This window comes from Larimichthys crocea, chromosome XXIV, assembly GCF_000972845.2.
Source record: "Larimichthys crocea isolate SSNF chromosome XXIV, L_crocea_2.0, whole genome shotgun sequence".
NCBI lineage: Eukaryota > Metazoa > Chordata > Actinopteri > Sciaenidae > Larimichthys > Larimichthys crocea.
The window spans coordinates 19441510-19458190 of record NC_040034.1 but is presented as its reverse complement, the minus strand read 5'-3'; the positions used below and the strand labels follow the sequence as shown (position 1 = coordinate 19458190).

Below are 16681 nucleotides of genomic sequence, written 5' to 3'. Positions count from 1 at the left end.
TGTCAGCATTCATCTGTATATCACTTCTCTCTGTTATCTTAGTAACATGAAGTGTCAGGGTTGGACAGGTGAACAGGGATGACTGGGGACAAATAAAGTTACTAAATGTTTTAATGTTCTCTGTCTATACTTTGTTCTCCTCCAGGTACCTGCACTTCAACAACATCGAGTCTTTGGAACCAGAATCATTCACTCACCTACCAAAGCTGGAACGACTGTAAGTTCATCCAGTATGACCTTTCGCCCCTCAGATTCCTGAAGTGTGTTCACACACAATCCTCTCTGGAGGAAAAAGACATTTCCAACTCAGATTTTCTCACATAAATCAAAAAGGTTTAATAGATCTACTGCTGCATCTGGGTTCAACAGAACATTTGATAGAAACCAGAAAGCAGTAATGAGCAAGATGTACTTAATATGGAATTAAGTGTCAACTCAGGCAGGTCCTGACCAGAATGCAGCAAAATGTCAGCTATAAATCCATACAGTCAAATGACTCTTAATAAGCCTCTGAAGCGGAGTTGTTGTTGCTTCAAACAATATTACAGTGATGATAGCAGATTCTGGGACTTGATCCCTGGCTTATATTAAGCCCCCAGGAGACTAATTTTGTTTGTCCTGTCGGGGCTGTGAGATGATGTAAGCGCTCCTTTCACTCTGTAGTTCATAGAGAACTCGGGCTGTGTCAGGAAACGTATTGGAATAAATTGTTTTGTCAATTCTTTTCCTAATTATACTGCTTCCAGAAACACTCACAGTGGGACAATCAGACAGAGAAAAAGAAACCAAGAGGGAGCTGAGATCACAACTTTGAATCAGAGTCCTGGACTGGGCTGACTGAGAACACATCTTGGCCTCATTAAACACAGCGCTGAGCTAATTGCAATCACAGATAGGAGCAAACTCTGAACATGGTGTTCACCACAGACATTTGATTATAACTGCAATAATATTTATCTGTAATATTGTAATGGGTTACACCTGCTCTGTTGGAGTTAAACTCCAATTATCTTTATTTACTACTTGTGAAGTCTGTGTGAATTTATCTTCATGTGAGAGCTTCATATTCAGTTTAGTAGTGATATTCTCTGTACACAGTAATCCATAATCGGATGTCTAATAATGTTAACAGTTAACATGTCATTAGCTTGTGTCAATAAACAAGTAATCAGTGATGTTTATACATGATTTAAAACGGATATATATGTAGTCTTAGTGACAAGCACTTCCTGCGTATGTTCTGAACTTTCCCGAAAACGTGCAGATGTGACGTCGCCTCTGCTTCTAAAACTCTCCACCAGATGTCTGAGGGCTGAAGAAAGTCCTGTTAAATTCCTGTTTCATTGTTCCTGTTTATGGGCCAGTGGCTGCCCAGTATATCCATACTTCTCAGTCTCTGGAGAGGACGAGAAGAAGGGAGGGACACCTGCAAAAGTGGGGGAACAGAGGGAGGAGGAATTCCCAGATGCATACTCCGAGTGGCTTGTTGGGGAATATGTCCATGGTCATGGTCAAGCAGTCATATCTGTTGAAGGGTTTCCTCCTGGTAGAGATTGAAACTGACGAACTGCAGATCATCTACAGACTATTCTGATTTGTAGTCATTTAAGAATAAATAGTTTTGGGGGAATGGTATTTGGTGGAGCCTTACATAAACCGGAAACTCTTCTGATGTCTGCTTTTAGCTCAGGAATACAAGCTTTCATTGCGTGACTGGAAAGATGCTTATATTGTTTGGAAAATGGAATATGGTTTGAAATTTTAAAAAAATGCATTCAAAATATTTGTCTAAAGATATTCATGATTATTAGTTTGGGGAATCTTCTCAAAAATGTTATTTCTGTTTATTCGTTACTCATAATCGAGACTTGATTATTGAATTCTTTGGGTACTTCTTCAGGCTGGTTATACAGCTACAGTTCTGAACACTAATGAATCATCTCACTCGCTCTCTCTCCCTCAGGTTTTTGCACAACAACAGAATCACCCAGCTCGTCCCGGGAACCTTCTCGCATCTTCAGGCCATGAAGCGATTGTAAGTGGAAAAAAGTCCCTAACAACCACTGAAAATACATCTGTGTGAGAATGCATGTCTCTGTCAATTTCTGTAGTTTACTCCCATGACACCCAGTATCAAGCGAGGTCTGTTTGTAAATGCCGTGTAACCACACTACACTGTTCTCACGCTTTTTTGACTGCGACATGGTTTCCATAACAAGGCTCAATTTAGCCCAGTCCATCTCATAGTTTTACGATTCTCCTTCTATGAGTCAGCTACAGTGCAGATTGGGATTGTGTAAGGCAGCTTTATTTAAAGAGCTTGTTTCATACACGGGGGAAATTCAAGGTGCGTTAACCGAGGATGAGATATGGCAATAAAAGCCAAGAAAATTGCACGAAACATGCTTAATTTTCCATGAAATATAAGACAACATGAGGCAAGAGCTCTGCTTCAACCTCCTTCCTTCTCCAGCCAACAGGCAGTGAAGAACAAGCAGTGGTTTGGCCTCTTCCCATTGTTTTCTCCCTTTTGTCTCCACCATAAATGACCTTTTAGTATTTGTTAGATCCCAGGCTTGCGTGCTCAAAAAGAGAAACTGCAGTAGACTTCTGTCTGAATTTAACATTCAGTGTTGGGGGATATATAAAGAATCACTTGGGCCTTGAAATGACATGTGTGATCTAAAATCAAATTTGTTCATAACACACTTTTCTTATAAACTAGTTTATTAAAAAGAGAGCTTCACAGAGTCCCACCAATATAAAACCATGCCAATTAAATTTTCTGAAAACCATGTCATGGATAATAGACACATTGTGGTGGAGCTGAAAGCTGGATCAGTTACCAGAGGACGAGGCCAAGCAGGGAGATAGTTTCCCACGGCAGGAGGAGAGTGTCTTCCAATATGTCCCCGCTGAGCCCCAGTGTCTGGACTGAGCTGTGCTGGGCCATGCTATGCCAGACCAGTGTTAGTTAACAAACTGCCAGACAGGGTTTAAACGACACCGCTTTCTTGCACAACTCCACAGTTACATATCCTGTATGCTTCACGTATGGACTCACTCACTACGTGTATATGTGTCTGTGCATGTTGTCTGTGTGTTCAGGCGACTGGATTCCAATGCATTAAACTGTGACTGCGAGCTGCTGTGGTTGGCTGACCTGCTGAAGCAGTATGCTGAGTCAGGCAATGCCCAGGCTGCTGCCACCTGCGACTACCCCAGCCGCCTGCAGGGCAGATCGGTGGCAACGCTCACCGCTGAGGAGCTCAACTGTGGTACGGGGAACAAAAAATGCTGGATTCTCACTGAACTTTTAGTTGTGGAATATTAAAAATGTTTGTTGGCACTTTCAAAACGGGGACAATCCTGGATTTAGATCAGTGTGGGGTGTCATTGGGGGTATAAATTGATCCGCTGTTCCAAGCCCAGTTTTATTGAGTAGTTTCATGTTCCTATATGCGCTGACTAACTTAAACCACAACTCTGTATGCATACAAAAGCTCCAACCTTCCTGCCAGCAAATAAAAGGTATGCTTAGTCACTGTCTCACACGTACACCCACACACAGACACATACACAGGTGTATCCTCTCTTTGTGTCTGAGATCTTCAGGCACCCAGCTGTTTTACGCTTCATACACCACAGCTGTGTCTCTGGTCCCCCACCCCCCAATGTGTCCTCTGGTTTCCCCAGGATCAGACCACCAGCAGCTGCTCAGTTTATCTATGATATGTTGGTGCTGGGGTCTATTATTCAACCCTAGCCCCTTTTTTTTCCACCACCACTGTGCAGCCGTACACCCCAGTAAGCAACCAACAGGACATAGAGGAAGGTTTATATTCATTAAACACGTCTGTCCAGAAGGACTTGTGCCACTGCCAGAGATTATAGTTATTATTATTATTCCCTGTTCCTGTCTGAACGTGGCTTTAACTCTGGGTAGCTTCACGTGCACTAGTTCAGCAGAAGCATTGACTCCTTTTTACATGTAAGAACAATGAGTGTGGCCGGATGTTATATTCCAATCCTGAGTTATTTCATTATACTCCAATAATTCAAAAAGGTTGCTTTGACCAGGGGCCAGGATCTTTTGCTTGTCTCAGACAGACTATGATGTTGGCAGGGGGATCCTCTGGATTCGGGCATGGCCACAGATGGAGGATTGTTCTCACCCAGGCATGAAATATGTGACCCAATCATTTAGTTAAATCTTCTGCCTCCATATCAACCTTCAGGCCTATTATTCTTCTTATTTATCTTTGTTAGTATTTCTACTCACTGTCATCAATGTGACGGTGAAGGAGTGTCACTTGTTGGATGATTCCATAACCAGCCATTTTTTCTTTTCCAAGTCATCATCCAGAGAATTAACACAGCTTTAAAATCTTACGTTTGGATGGCAGAATTGATCTCTTTGAATTTAGCATCCAGGGTTTCTTGATTGCTTTTGAATGCAGAATACGACGTTGGAGCCAGGTCATACTTGGATGCTATGGTCACATGTCAGTAGTCATGTGATCTTACTTATTATAACTTTAATACATCGTGAAAGATGGATAAATATATTTCACATATAGTCTTGTCTCCCAAATATAGAATAGTCATAAAACGGTGCAGTGAAGAGAGTGAAGGATATCTGTTGAAGTCATGTGGCTATAAAAGTGAGCTCATAGGAAGAACAGCTGTGGTTAGTAGAAGTGGTTTTAGATATATTTCTACGAAAATCAGTCAGACGTTTTTCTTCTGCTGTGAAAACTTGTTTCTGTTAAAATCCGTCGTGAGTGACGTGAGTTTAACTCGACCGCAGCTTCAATGTATGTGAACGTTTTATTGCCATTTTCCAAGCATTGAGAGAGTGACAGTTTTATATAAGAAAAGATGAGGGAAGGGATACAGCACGGGTTTAGGTGTTTTTATACTTTTTAACACTGCAAGTAGAGAAGAGAGCGTCTCTTTAATGCCAATTTTCAGTTGGTTTCTATAACAGGCGGTTAGCTCCTGTAGCAGTAAATCCAACTGTCTTAGCTCTGTGTTTCTTCCAGCTCCCGATGAATGCTGCAGTCTGAGCCAGGCAGGCCAGTTGGCAGCTGACTGTAACCCAACCACTTTTAAATCTCAGCAGCTAATTTGATGGCCCCGACTTGCCCATTCTTGCTCAATGTAACGCCCCTACCCCCCCCTCCTCCACCTCATCTGTCTGCATAGCCGGGCAGCGAAGGAAGAATGTCCGCTTAAAAAACGTGGTGGAAGCCATTCCCCACCTCCCTCCTTGTTTTCTTTGTTTCTCCCCCGTAAACGGGGCAGAACAATGCACGGCGGGTTGAACAGCTGTCAAAACAGCCTTCCTCCTTAAAGATGAAGTGCCACCTCCCCTGCACAAGCGGCATCTGATGAGCCTTCTCAAGAAAACACGGTGCTAATGTGGACTGATCTGGATGCATGAGAAGAAATGGGCTGACATTCTCAGTCTGAATTTCGGAAGCTTCTCTGTGTGTTAATGCAAACATCTACATGTGGCCAACAAATATAAAAGGTGGGAAGGTATTCACATGCATACCTGAGTAACTATCTTCCTATCCTCCTATCTGGTCCTTTTCCTCAGAGGTACCCAGAATCACCTCAGAGCCCCAGGATGTCGATGTTACATCAGGGAACACCGTGTACTTCACCTGTAGGGCTGAAGGCAACCCTAAACCACAGATCATCTGGCTCAGGAACAAGTAAGACACTTAATCAGTGGTGGAGGATCCTTTACTGTAGCAAAAAGAAATAATGCCCCACTATAAAAATACTAATCGTATGTAAGTATAATCAGAAAAGTGTGCTTCAAGTTTTAAAAGTAAAAGTTCTCAATGCAGAAACGATTAACAAACGTTTTGTTCCAGCCCTGCTCTTCATGCTTTGATCCTGTTACATAACCAAAGACTTTCAAAGACTTCACTGTCTGTTTTTTAGCCAAATCCAGTTAAAAAATTGAGCACGTGTTTAGATTCCAGAAATTGTTGACATTTAAAATGGATAAATAAAAGCTCTAGTGTTACCATTCCCACTTTGAATCAGTTACACAGTTATGTCTAATGGAGTTATAATGATGATGTGTAGGTTTAGAAAAGCACAGTTTGTGAATGGATTGTATTTGTGTTTAATCAGCTGTCATGTGTACCTGTGTGCCCTCCTGACAGCAACGCACTAAACATGCGCGATGACAGTCGTCTGAACCTGCTGGAAGACGGGACGCTGATGATTCAGGACACTAGGGAGACGGACCAGGGAGTCTACCAGTGTATGGCCAAAAACGTGGCAGGGGAGGTCAAGACCTCACAGGTCACACTGCGGTATTTTGGAGCCCCCTGTAAGTGTCCGCTTTTGATCTCAACCTCTCTTCATCACAGACAACCTGTAAAATCCAGATTTGGCAAATGTGAATCTGCACTTTTAGATGGAATGTGTCCAATCCAAGAAGCTGGATTCACAATCTCTCGTATTTGTTTGGATTGAAAAGAGTTTTCCTGGTTCAACTTGGTGTCACTCTGGACAGTACTGTGCAAATTAGTCTGGGTTTATCGTGTGTATGTCAAGAAACAATATTCAATCTTTTTTTTTTTTCCGTGAGGTGTGTGCGCCAGAAGTGACAGAGGTTACCTTCAGAGTTCAACAGGTCAAATAACTGGGATGTCCCACTGACCCGTGAGCAAAGCCTGCTGGCTTTCATGTGAAATTTTTCCTCCCCGGGGGTCATTGCCAGGTGACGGATAGCCCGAGTGACGACCCCTTGTTAAGGAACAGTTTCTGAGAGCAGATGTTATGCGTTTCCTGTCTCAGTGTGATTGTAAACGCCAGGCCCCACACTGTGTACATATTTCCTCTGACTCCACTGTAATCAGCCGCCAAATATGGACGGGACTCATCCACAATTTGTGAAACTCTTGGATGTTGTTTTAGCAGTAGTCAAAGTGGCGTTATTGACAGAAATATACAAAGATGATCTGTGTACATAAACGTTTAAATGCATGTAGCTTTCTTTTGAACATTTATTTAGGTCCTGACTAATACCCTCTCACCTCTCACCTAATTAATCCAAGCCAATTCCCACGTTCTCCCCTCTCTTCTCTCCCGCGCTGCTCCTCCAGCACGGCCAAGTTTTGTGATCCAGCCTCTGAACACTGAGGTGCTGGTGGGAGAGAGTGTGACCCTGGAGTGCAGTGCCACAGGCCAGCCACAGCCTCGGGTCTCTTGGACTAAAGGCGATCGGACACCCCTGCCCAATGACGCTCGTATCAACATCACCCCCTCCGGAGGGCTTTATATCCAGAACGTGGTCCAGGCTGATGGAGGACAGTATACCTGCTTTGCCTCCAATAATGTTGATACCATACATGCCACAGCGTACATCATTGTGCAAGGTAGGAATTCAAATTTTTCTTACTTTGATTTATTAATAAATGAGACAATCTGCTCCAGACTGCTTCAGGGTGATTTTCCCAGATAGTTAGCATTCCTTGAAAGCACTGACTCTTGTCGTTGCTTGGCCTGCTTTCTTGTAGTTTCCTGCATTCTTGCAACTCGTCTGTTTGTGCAGCATGGCTTCTTTACTGTCTGTGACTGGGGATTCATCAGGAGAAACCATTAATAGTCTAAATGTGTTCATTCATTTAACAATGCATTTCATTGATTGGCAAATCTACTTACAGTAAACAGGAAGGTAAGCAAATATTGTGATTTTTACCTCTAATTTCAAATGAACTTACGTAAAGCCAATTCAAATAAGAACTGCGCTCAGTGTTATTAAACCCCTCCATATTAAGCAAATTAAATTAATTTCTTTCTATAACTCTTAAGCACATAAAGATGTCAGCTTTAAAATACTAAAAGTGTTTTGACTATTCATGTGTTGGTTAGTGTGTCTCACAATCAAGAATTCATTCATCATTAATAATAATGAGATTAGACATTAATCTTCGTCATCTATATTGCTCAAATTGCCAGCTTGGTACTACACTTACTATATTTTCAGCTGTAATTGTTAGAATCAGGAGTGGAATTGCTCCACATTGTGTGTAGATTTCATTTACATACAAACTTTAACTGCTTTCTCATCCTCTGTCCCCAGCAATCCCCCAGTTCACAGTCACACCACAGGCCCAGTCAGTCCTGGAGGGTCAGACGGTGGACTTCCCCTGTGAGGCAAGCGGTTACCCCCAGCCGGTGATTGCCTGGACACGTGGGGGCAGTCCATTACCCCTAGACCGCCGTCACGTGGTCCTCTCTTCTGGTACTCTCCGCATCACTCGAGTGGCAGCCCACGACGAGGGCCAATACGAGTGCCAGGCAGTCAGTCCTGTGGGTACTGTGCGCACTGCTGTGCAGCTCAGCATCCAGCAGAGAGGTGAGGGTGGAGGGAGAAGCTTCGAAATAAACGTACGAGACTTAATTCAAATGTGAACAGATTAGATTAGGTTCAGTTAACTATGAGAAGGAGGGAAGACGGTGCTATTTCACGAAAAAAGGTGGCTGAAACATGACATGTCACGGGCTGTTAGTGTGGCAGCCGAAAGGTCTTCTCCAAACAGTGCATGATTGTGTCGGAAAGGGCGGGGGAAGGAGGAGGAGGAGTGGAGTGCTAGGTGGTAAAATGTTAAGAGGGTGGGAGTGGTGCAGTTCTCTCAGTTCACAGCTGATTTGTCGTTTACACGTGCAAGTCTGGTATTAAACTGTTAAAATGGATGTATACACTGAAAGACATATAGCTGTGCGTCTGTGTGTGGTTTATTTGCGTGGGTTCTTTATGTGCGTATATATTGCAATGTGAATGCACTGCACTATATTGTGATTATTTCCACATGTGTTTGCCTGTTTTTTGTTAGAAAGAAGACATCTATAAGTGAATCTGTCTTACCGCTTCTTTCTTTGTGCAGATGGTTGTATTTTGTGTGTGTGTGTGTGTGCGTGTGCGTGCGTGTTTGTGTGTGTGTGTGACTGAAATTACAGGCTTGGCGTAGCACAGGAAAGCATGGCAGTCTGTAATCCCATGATGACACCATGTTTTTCCATGTAGTAATGGCTGTTAACATGGCTCAAAGTACACGTTGCATAATGGGCCCACACTGTTAAAGCACTGTACAAGCCCACAACCATGCTGGCAGTGTATGATGGCTTCCTTTTGCAAAGAGCATTGTGCAGAAGAAGCGTTCGAGGAAAGTGAAAGCAGAGAGTAACAGGATGCGATCTGTCCTGTTTGGATGTTCAGCATGCATTCAACAGATATTTCCAATCTCTCTAAGGTTTGGGTTAGACTGTGACCCAGACTCGCTGCTTGTGAGTGCCACTCTGATACTGTGTACTGTACCCTGCAGTGAACCCAGTGTTTTAGAAAGTTCAACTTTGATTTAAAGGCAGTTAATTAGTGTCAGACTGCTGTGAAATTGCCTCCCACTCCATTTTGTGCTCTCAAAGTTGCGGGGTTTTCCCATGGCCAGGTGGCTCAATTTGAACACGGTGTGTGTGGGTGGGTGTGGGTGTGTACCTCCTAAAAAACACCTCCACTGCAGAAGGGTCATATCATGAATCTTAGAAAGTACGACGTGGTGACTCACTCCATGACAACGCTCTGCAAACACCACGCAGCGGGGCTGATGTGATCTTGATGCAAGGATCTAGGTTAAATTAGTGATTGTTGACCTTTTCAGTCTCTGCGCACAAATGGAAAACAGCTCTCTTCACTTCATCTAATGAAACGAGACATTGTGTACGTGTGGGTGTGTGCATCACATGTGTGAGTTCAATTTAATAGTTTAAAAACAAAAAAATGATGGACACTGCTCGCTGGAAGAAAAACAAAAGAAGTTTAGGATGAATTTGTTCCACGATGAGCATTTGCTCATTGCATTATTTCCTACATGAAACAATGCTTTATTTCTTTTCGCTTTGAGCGCCGTACTGACTTTAAGCCGTTTAATGTTTCACAGCCGTGAAATAGAGGAAAGAAAAACAGCAACTGTAGTGTAACACAAACACTGTGTGTGTGTGTGTGTGTGTACGTTCTGTGAGCATATGCAGGACAGGAAAATGCCAAGATAAGTCTCAAAGTTTTTTTCTTCTGTGATTGATTGCAAAATGCACTTTACATGTACAGTATTTTGAGCACTGGTGTATAATTATTAACACATGTGTGTGTGTGTATGTTTTAACTCATTCAGTAACGCCTGTTTTCACAAATGCTCCAAGGGACCTGACCGTGGAGTCTGGCCAGGACGTCCAGATTCCCTGCAGCGCTCAGGGCCAGCCACAACCGGTCCTCACCTGGAACAAGGTTAGACGACAAAGCTCCTGTCGGCCGAGTAAGGTGGCCGTCACCTCATCACCATAGAGGTCATGGGGGTTAGACATGTGTTTAAATGGTAGAAAGAGAACAGTGAAGAAGAAAGGGGCACCGAAAGAGGAAACTGTATTTTATATTTGTATTTTTTACAATGAAGTGATTGATATTTAGCTTATTTAAGTTTATTAAACAGCTCTGACATATTGAATCCCATCTGCAAGGCTCTTAAATCACCTCACAATTCGATACCCACCTCCACATGCTCGCTCCCAGGGTCATGACCTTTGCCCTTTGTCCCACCCTCTCTCCCTCTCTCTGTCTCCCAGGATGGTGTACAGGTGACAGAGAGTGGCAAGTTCCACATCAGTCCTGAGGGTTATCTAGAGGTGAAGGACGTGGGCACTGCCGATGCCGGACGTTACGAGTGTTTCGCCCGCAATCCCATCGGCTACCAAGTTGCCAGCATGGTGCTTACTGTCACAGGTAAGACGCAACTGATGTGAGCGACTCGTAACTGACACAGCACAGCCGCAGATTTGGTCACATGGGTTGTAAAACTCAAGATGAACTATTTGTCATTTGTAAATCTGATTATGTGAATCCTTATAATTATTCATTTGTTACACATGTTGCATAACTGGTGCACACACAGGACAACAGTACTTGACCTCATGCTCACTGTACAAAATACGATATCCTCTCTCTTCATGCAGCCCTACTGTGCTGAATCCATGTCAAATCCGTCATCCTTCACTTCTCGGATTAAATATTTAGCAGCAGTAACAAAGAAGAGACAAAGTTTTGATACTGAGATGGGTGTAACTCAGATATTTTGTATGTTTAGTGTATATTCTTGTCACATGAGTGCAGAGTCCAGACAGTGAGAAGCCCTCTGTTGATCTTCTTTGTCCAAGTCAGTCAGTAATAGAGTCACACTCTGCTGCAATGCTATCAGATTCCTGTCAGCTCTTCCCTGTGTGTGTTGGTGTTTCCTGCTGAGATTTCTCAGGTCAGACCACAGCACTCTGCTGGTGAACCATAAACTGTGTCAATGTGCTCAGTTGTTGTTGGACTCTCTCAGTTCTCACGTCACAATCTCACTGTTTTCAATGGCACACTAAGATGAAGGAGTGTGCCAGAAATATGTTCACTCCGACTTCAGGAGGGAAGTTGAAGTGCGGCACTTTTTAAAAAAAAAAAAAGTTCTGTCCCCCCACGGTACAGCTGGATGTTAACAACACTTTTGAATCAATGTTTCAGCACTGGGTTGTGTCACATACAATACTTTCTAAAGATATTTTGTTTTAAATGAGCAGTTTAAACAAAAAAAAAAAGAGAAAATGAACAAAAACCCTCTATGTTGTGCCCTGATACAGTCTCATGGTTCAAACATATTACTTTTTTTTTTTTTTTTTTAACCTGGTTCAACTTGGTTTTAATCAGCCCGTGTGTGTCTGTGTGTGACAGTTCCTGCAGTCAGCAGAGAGGGAGACACCTTTGTGAGCACGTCCATAGAGCAGGCTATCCGTAATGTGGACAGTGCTATTGAGTCAACACGGAGACGTCTGTTTGATGGGTAAGACATGAGAAACTCACACAACAAACACACACACACTGAGGTCCTAAAACTCAAGTCAAGTTAGAGGGGAAGAATAGTGTAAAATAATGCTGCGCATAATATAACCAACATGTAAATCTTGATGATAAAGGTCCATGGGTGCTCTGGCTTCCTCCCACACACACACTGCATTCCCATCATGTTATGTTTATGTGGCAGTATTTCCCCAAGACACTACAGTATATACTATACTAGTACTATACACAGTTTGCTGTAGAGGAATGTTTGTGTACGGTCAGTACTTTGTGCTCTTGATTTGACAACTTCATCCAACGCCTTATATACATCATGTATACAGTATTTATACATTAAAATAATTTTTCACATATATATATATATATATATATTTTTTCTGCTATCTCACACAATAATGTCTCAAAATGAAATGCACCTTTGATAGGGATTGTAAATAAGCAGATCAGAGCAACAATCTGCAACAATATTATTTCATCAGTCCTTTTGCTTTCGGCGTAATTGTAATATTTCAGATTCAGTCCAGAGCTGCATGCTCCTGGGGCCCTAAGTCTGAATACAAATAGCTACTCTCACATCATCTTGGCACATGACTTGCATGTTCTAAGTCTGAGTCAGAGCCTTCAGGGAAAGAGTGTGGCCATTCAGAAGGGCTGTTAATATTGCTGCTTTTTCCTGTTTGAGTGCACACGGTTTGAAGTTTTTAAAAGTTTGAGACCACGATACCTCAGGGTGCAGCACTGACAGCTATTCTGACAGCTGCGGTCGACATTTGTGTGCGCTTGTTAACAGCTTTTCATTATCTTTATCAGTCGACCTCTTTTTCATCGGCACGGCAACATAATCGTTCGTCTCAGGATGATAAAGGAAATATTTGTGTCTCGAAGTCTTTGTTTATGCGGCGAGGTTTTCATTGCAATCGATGTCAGGCTAAGAGATGTAGGTGGTTTCAGTATAGCTCATGAAGTGTTTCCATCTTGTTGAATGATGTTGTTAGCAGTTGTGTTTTTCTTGGCAAGCACACTAATACACTCTGCCCACACAGGCATGCACAAATACAATTCACACACACACATGAAGAAGAGAGAAAACACACGCATGAACACGGTAACGTCCACTGTGATGAGGGGATTTCCAGCTCTGTTTAATGACAATCACAGATCAAGAATCAGCCTCGTCCTTGGCTGATGGCACCAGCACCTTCGAACATGGTTTGGGAAATAATAATTAAAAAACAAAAAAACAACAGACTGACATTTGAGAATGAGCTGAGCATATCAGGGGAAAAGCTGGTGACACTTGATCATGAAGCACGCTGGCTGTGTTGCTGCTGCTTCAAACCGTTATAGATCCTGAGTGTTGTTTGTTGGTGGCAGCCGAAACGTGCAACCGAGTCCACGTGGATATCAATACGAAAACAATACTGCAAACAGACCTCAGATCAGTCTTGGCAACATTTCTCCCAGCTTCACACCAGTGTTGATGTAGTCAGCTGCAGGAGGAAGAGTCCTGGTAGAATATATGCATTTGGAGTGTATTCAAATGAGTTTTAACACAAGTTCATGCTTCAATAGTACCGGTAACTTGATTTACGTGTGCATTACGTCATTGTTTAATTATGCTTGCAGAATGAGACAATTTCAGTTTTTATGTTGTTCATCTTGGACCGTGTAGAACACCTGTGGATCTGGCACGTGGCTTAATGGCTCCCCTGCATTCTTCACTCCAACTCTGGCCGAGCTTTAAAGACTGGAGTGGAATATGTGTTTTAAGACGTAGCTTGAGGTGATAGTAAAGCAAGTCCAGTGATCTTCAAAAGGGAGCCGAAATCAGGCATCAACAACACAGACTCACGATGAGATGACGACCAACTCATGTTTTGTGCTTCTCCTTGTTCGAACTCTCTGTCTGTCCCGCTCGAGCTGCAGCAAAGACATTTACTGGAAAGTGTCGGAGAAAGCTCTGCCTGCTTTTCCTGCCCTCGAGCAAAGGAGGGAAAAATGTAACCAGAAGAAAGTCATTTGTGCATGAAATTTGAAAATGATCTTCTGCTTTCTTTTACGTCTCTCTGCCCCCCGCCCCATCTGTCCCTCATTCCTTTCTGCATTTTCTCAACATGTAACATTATATTCATTGTCCCTTCTCTTCCCTTCTCTCCCTCCTCCCTTACACCCTACCTCTTTATCCCTCATCCCTCCAGTCAGCCTCGTACCCCAGGAGAGTTGCTAGCACTTTTCCGGTATCCACGTGACCCCTACACAGTGGAACAGGCGCGTGCTGGGGAGATCTTTGAGCAGACTCTTCTGCTCATCCAGAACCACGTCAACCAGGGTCTCATGGTTGACACTAACGGCACAGGTGAGACTGTTAACCAAATATACTGTGCTGCTGCCTAAAAGGTTCAACCAGGCTGCTGCAGTTGTATTATTGTGCCATACCTGATCACACCTCTCACTGTGGATGTAAACTATAGACTCGGAAACATAACTTATTTCCTTTTTTTGGATTGTAGCAGCTTGTGATAGTGAGTTATTATCTGTTACATACTTGAAAATAGTTTTTTGTGTAGCACAAACCTTCTAAATTTCACAAAGAAGTTTGTTTCTTGCTTTGCTTCCTCACTATATAATAATATTGACGTTGCATCTCCTTTAAGAAGGAGAGAGTCCTGTCCTTACAGGCATCCTGTGTCTGAAGTCTCTGCAGCTGAATTACTGCCACTTTCTGTCAGGGTGGAAACAGCCTTGGAGGTCCTGTGGGAGTCTGCTCACTGGTTTACTGGTGTTGCAGGGTGGAGCCTTTGGCATACCATTTCTGTTAATTATGCTGTATTCATAGCAATGGGGAATAACCTCTGGAACAGCTTAATTTTTGGAGGAAACGATCGTTTGAGAGTCTGACATCATCAAGACAAAATGGTTTTCATCTTGTTTTCTGTGGACTCGAGTTGCTCCTGACAGTAGACGTGGAAATTCCGAATCACTTAGCTGATTCGAATTGATTCAGTTCAGCTCAAAGGTTTTTACTCACTGACTATGTTGCACTTTGTTTGCACTGTTTTCCTTAAACTGAGAGGTCACGTTGCAGTTAAAATGCACGTCAGTGAGTGAACACATAGGCAAGGCAAGGCAAGTTTATTTGTATAGCACAATTCGTACACAAGGCAATTCATAGTGCTTTACAGAGGCAAGAAAAAACATTTGACATTAAGACAAGCAGTAGCAATAGAAATAAAAAATTAAAAAGAGAAGAACATTTAATTAATTAAAACATCAGAATGTCATTTAAAATCATTAAAACAGCAAATTTGAAAACAATTTAAAACATTAAACGAATCACTGGATTATGATTAAAAGTTCTTTAAAAGTTCTTTAAAGAGCTCAGCCATAAGCACGTGAAAATAGAAAAGTTTTTAACCTGGATTTAAAAGTGCTAAGAGTTGGGGCTGATTTCAGTCCTGCTGGTAGTTTGTTCCAGTTGTGAGCAGCATAACTGCTAAATGCTGCTTCACCGTGTCTGGTTTGAACTCTGTGCTCCACTATCTGACCTGAGTCAGTAGATCTCAGAGCCCTACTGGGTCTATATTCTACTAACATTTCGTTTATGTATTGTGGGCCTAAACCATTCAGTGATTTGTAAACTAGTAGCAGAACTTTAAAATCTATTCTGTGGCTAACTGGGAGCCAGTGTAAAGACTTAAGAACTGGGGTGATGTGTTCTGATCTCTTTGTTCTGGTCAAAACTCGAGCTGCTGCGTTCTGAATGAGCTGCAGCTGTTTGATACTTTTTTGGGGGAGTCCAGTCAAAAGACCATTACAGTAGTCAAGTCTACTGGAGATGAAAGCATGGATCAGCTTCTCCTGATCTGTTTGGGACATAAAGCCCTTAACTCTGGATATGTTCTTAAGTTGGTAGAAGGCTGTTTTGGTGACTGATTTCATGTGACTGTTGAAGGTCAGATCTGAGTCTATCAACACGCCAAGGTTTCGGACTTGGTCTTTAGTTTCTAGAGACAGTAACTCAAGGTGTTTACTGACAGCAACCCTCTTCTCATCACATCACCGTTAAAAGGCACTTCGGTATGTACAACGGAAAGTGAGTGCGTATCAGAACTTCAGCTCAGAGATTCACTCAGTCTCTTGCTAAACCAAGCTGTTATATTCCGTTTCAGTACAGAGCTATAGTGTACATAAAGAAAGTCAGTCAGAAGGTCATGGCTGAGTCATTAAATTATGACTGCTTCTGGTGCGTTCAGTGTGAGTAAGCTTTAACTAGGACGTAACTTACAATGCATGACAGTATTTATTTGGTATCCAGACATGCATGACATGATCAAGATTTTATTTTTACCCATGCACTCAAACCCAAACTGTGTCCTGTCATTGGGCTGTAATTTCAAAATGACTTCAGTGATGAAAATTAAATTCAAGAGGAAACCTCAGATTATATTTACAGGCGTAAAGACGCTCAATCACTTTTCAAACACAAACTTGTACTCAGATGATTTACTTCATCCAGGCAGTGTTTACATTCGTACTGCTGTTGTTGGTTAAGATTTAAAGAGGCTGTAGGCTAGGAAATCTACAGCTGATGGCCAATTCAAGAAGTCTAATCCAATTACATATCTGGGTTGCACTGTACTTCATATAAATCAATGGACACACACACACTCGTACACGTCATCCTAATGCAGCTGTTGATGCATACACACATATTTATTGGTTGTGTGAGTAATATTAGTTTTGACAAAATGTACTTTTCCCACCACA

At 42.5% G+C, this 16681-nt stretch overlaps 1 protein-coding gene across 2 annotated transcripts in view; it reads left to right on the top strand.

The window, feature by feature from the left end:
• Nucleotides 1–16681, top strand: part of pxdn (peroxidasin) — a 44070-nt gene that overhangs the window by 15507 nt on the left and 11882 nt on the right. For both annotated transcript variants that reach the window (XM_027275137.1, XM_027275136.1), the window contains 11 exons: nt 146–217; nt 1964–2035; nt 3109–3278; nt 5606–5723; nt 6186–6355; nt 7134–7406; nt 8114–8389; nt 10200–10312; nt 10648–10804; nt 11789–11897; nt 14113–14270. In XM_027275137.1, coding sequence (XP_027130938.1) covers nt 146–217; nt 1964–2035; nt 3109–3278; nt 5606–5723; nt 6186–6355; nt 7134–7406; nt 8114–8389; nt 10200–10312; nt 10648–10804; nt 11789–11897; nt 14113–14270 — 1688 coding nt within the window. The remainder of the gene's footprint in view (nt 1–145; nt 218–1963; nt 2036–3108; nt 3279–5605; nt 5724–6185; nt 6356–7133; nt 7407–8113; nt 8390–10199; nt 10313–10647; nt 10805–11788; nt 11898–14112; nt 14271–16681) is intronic.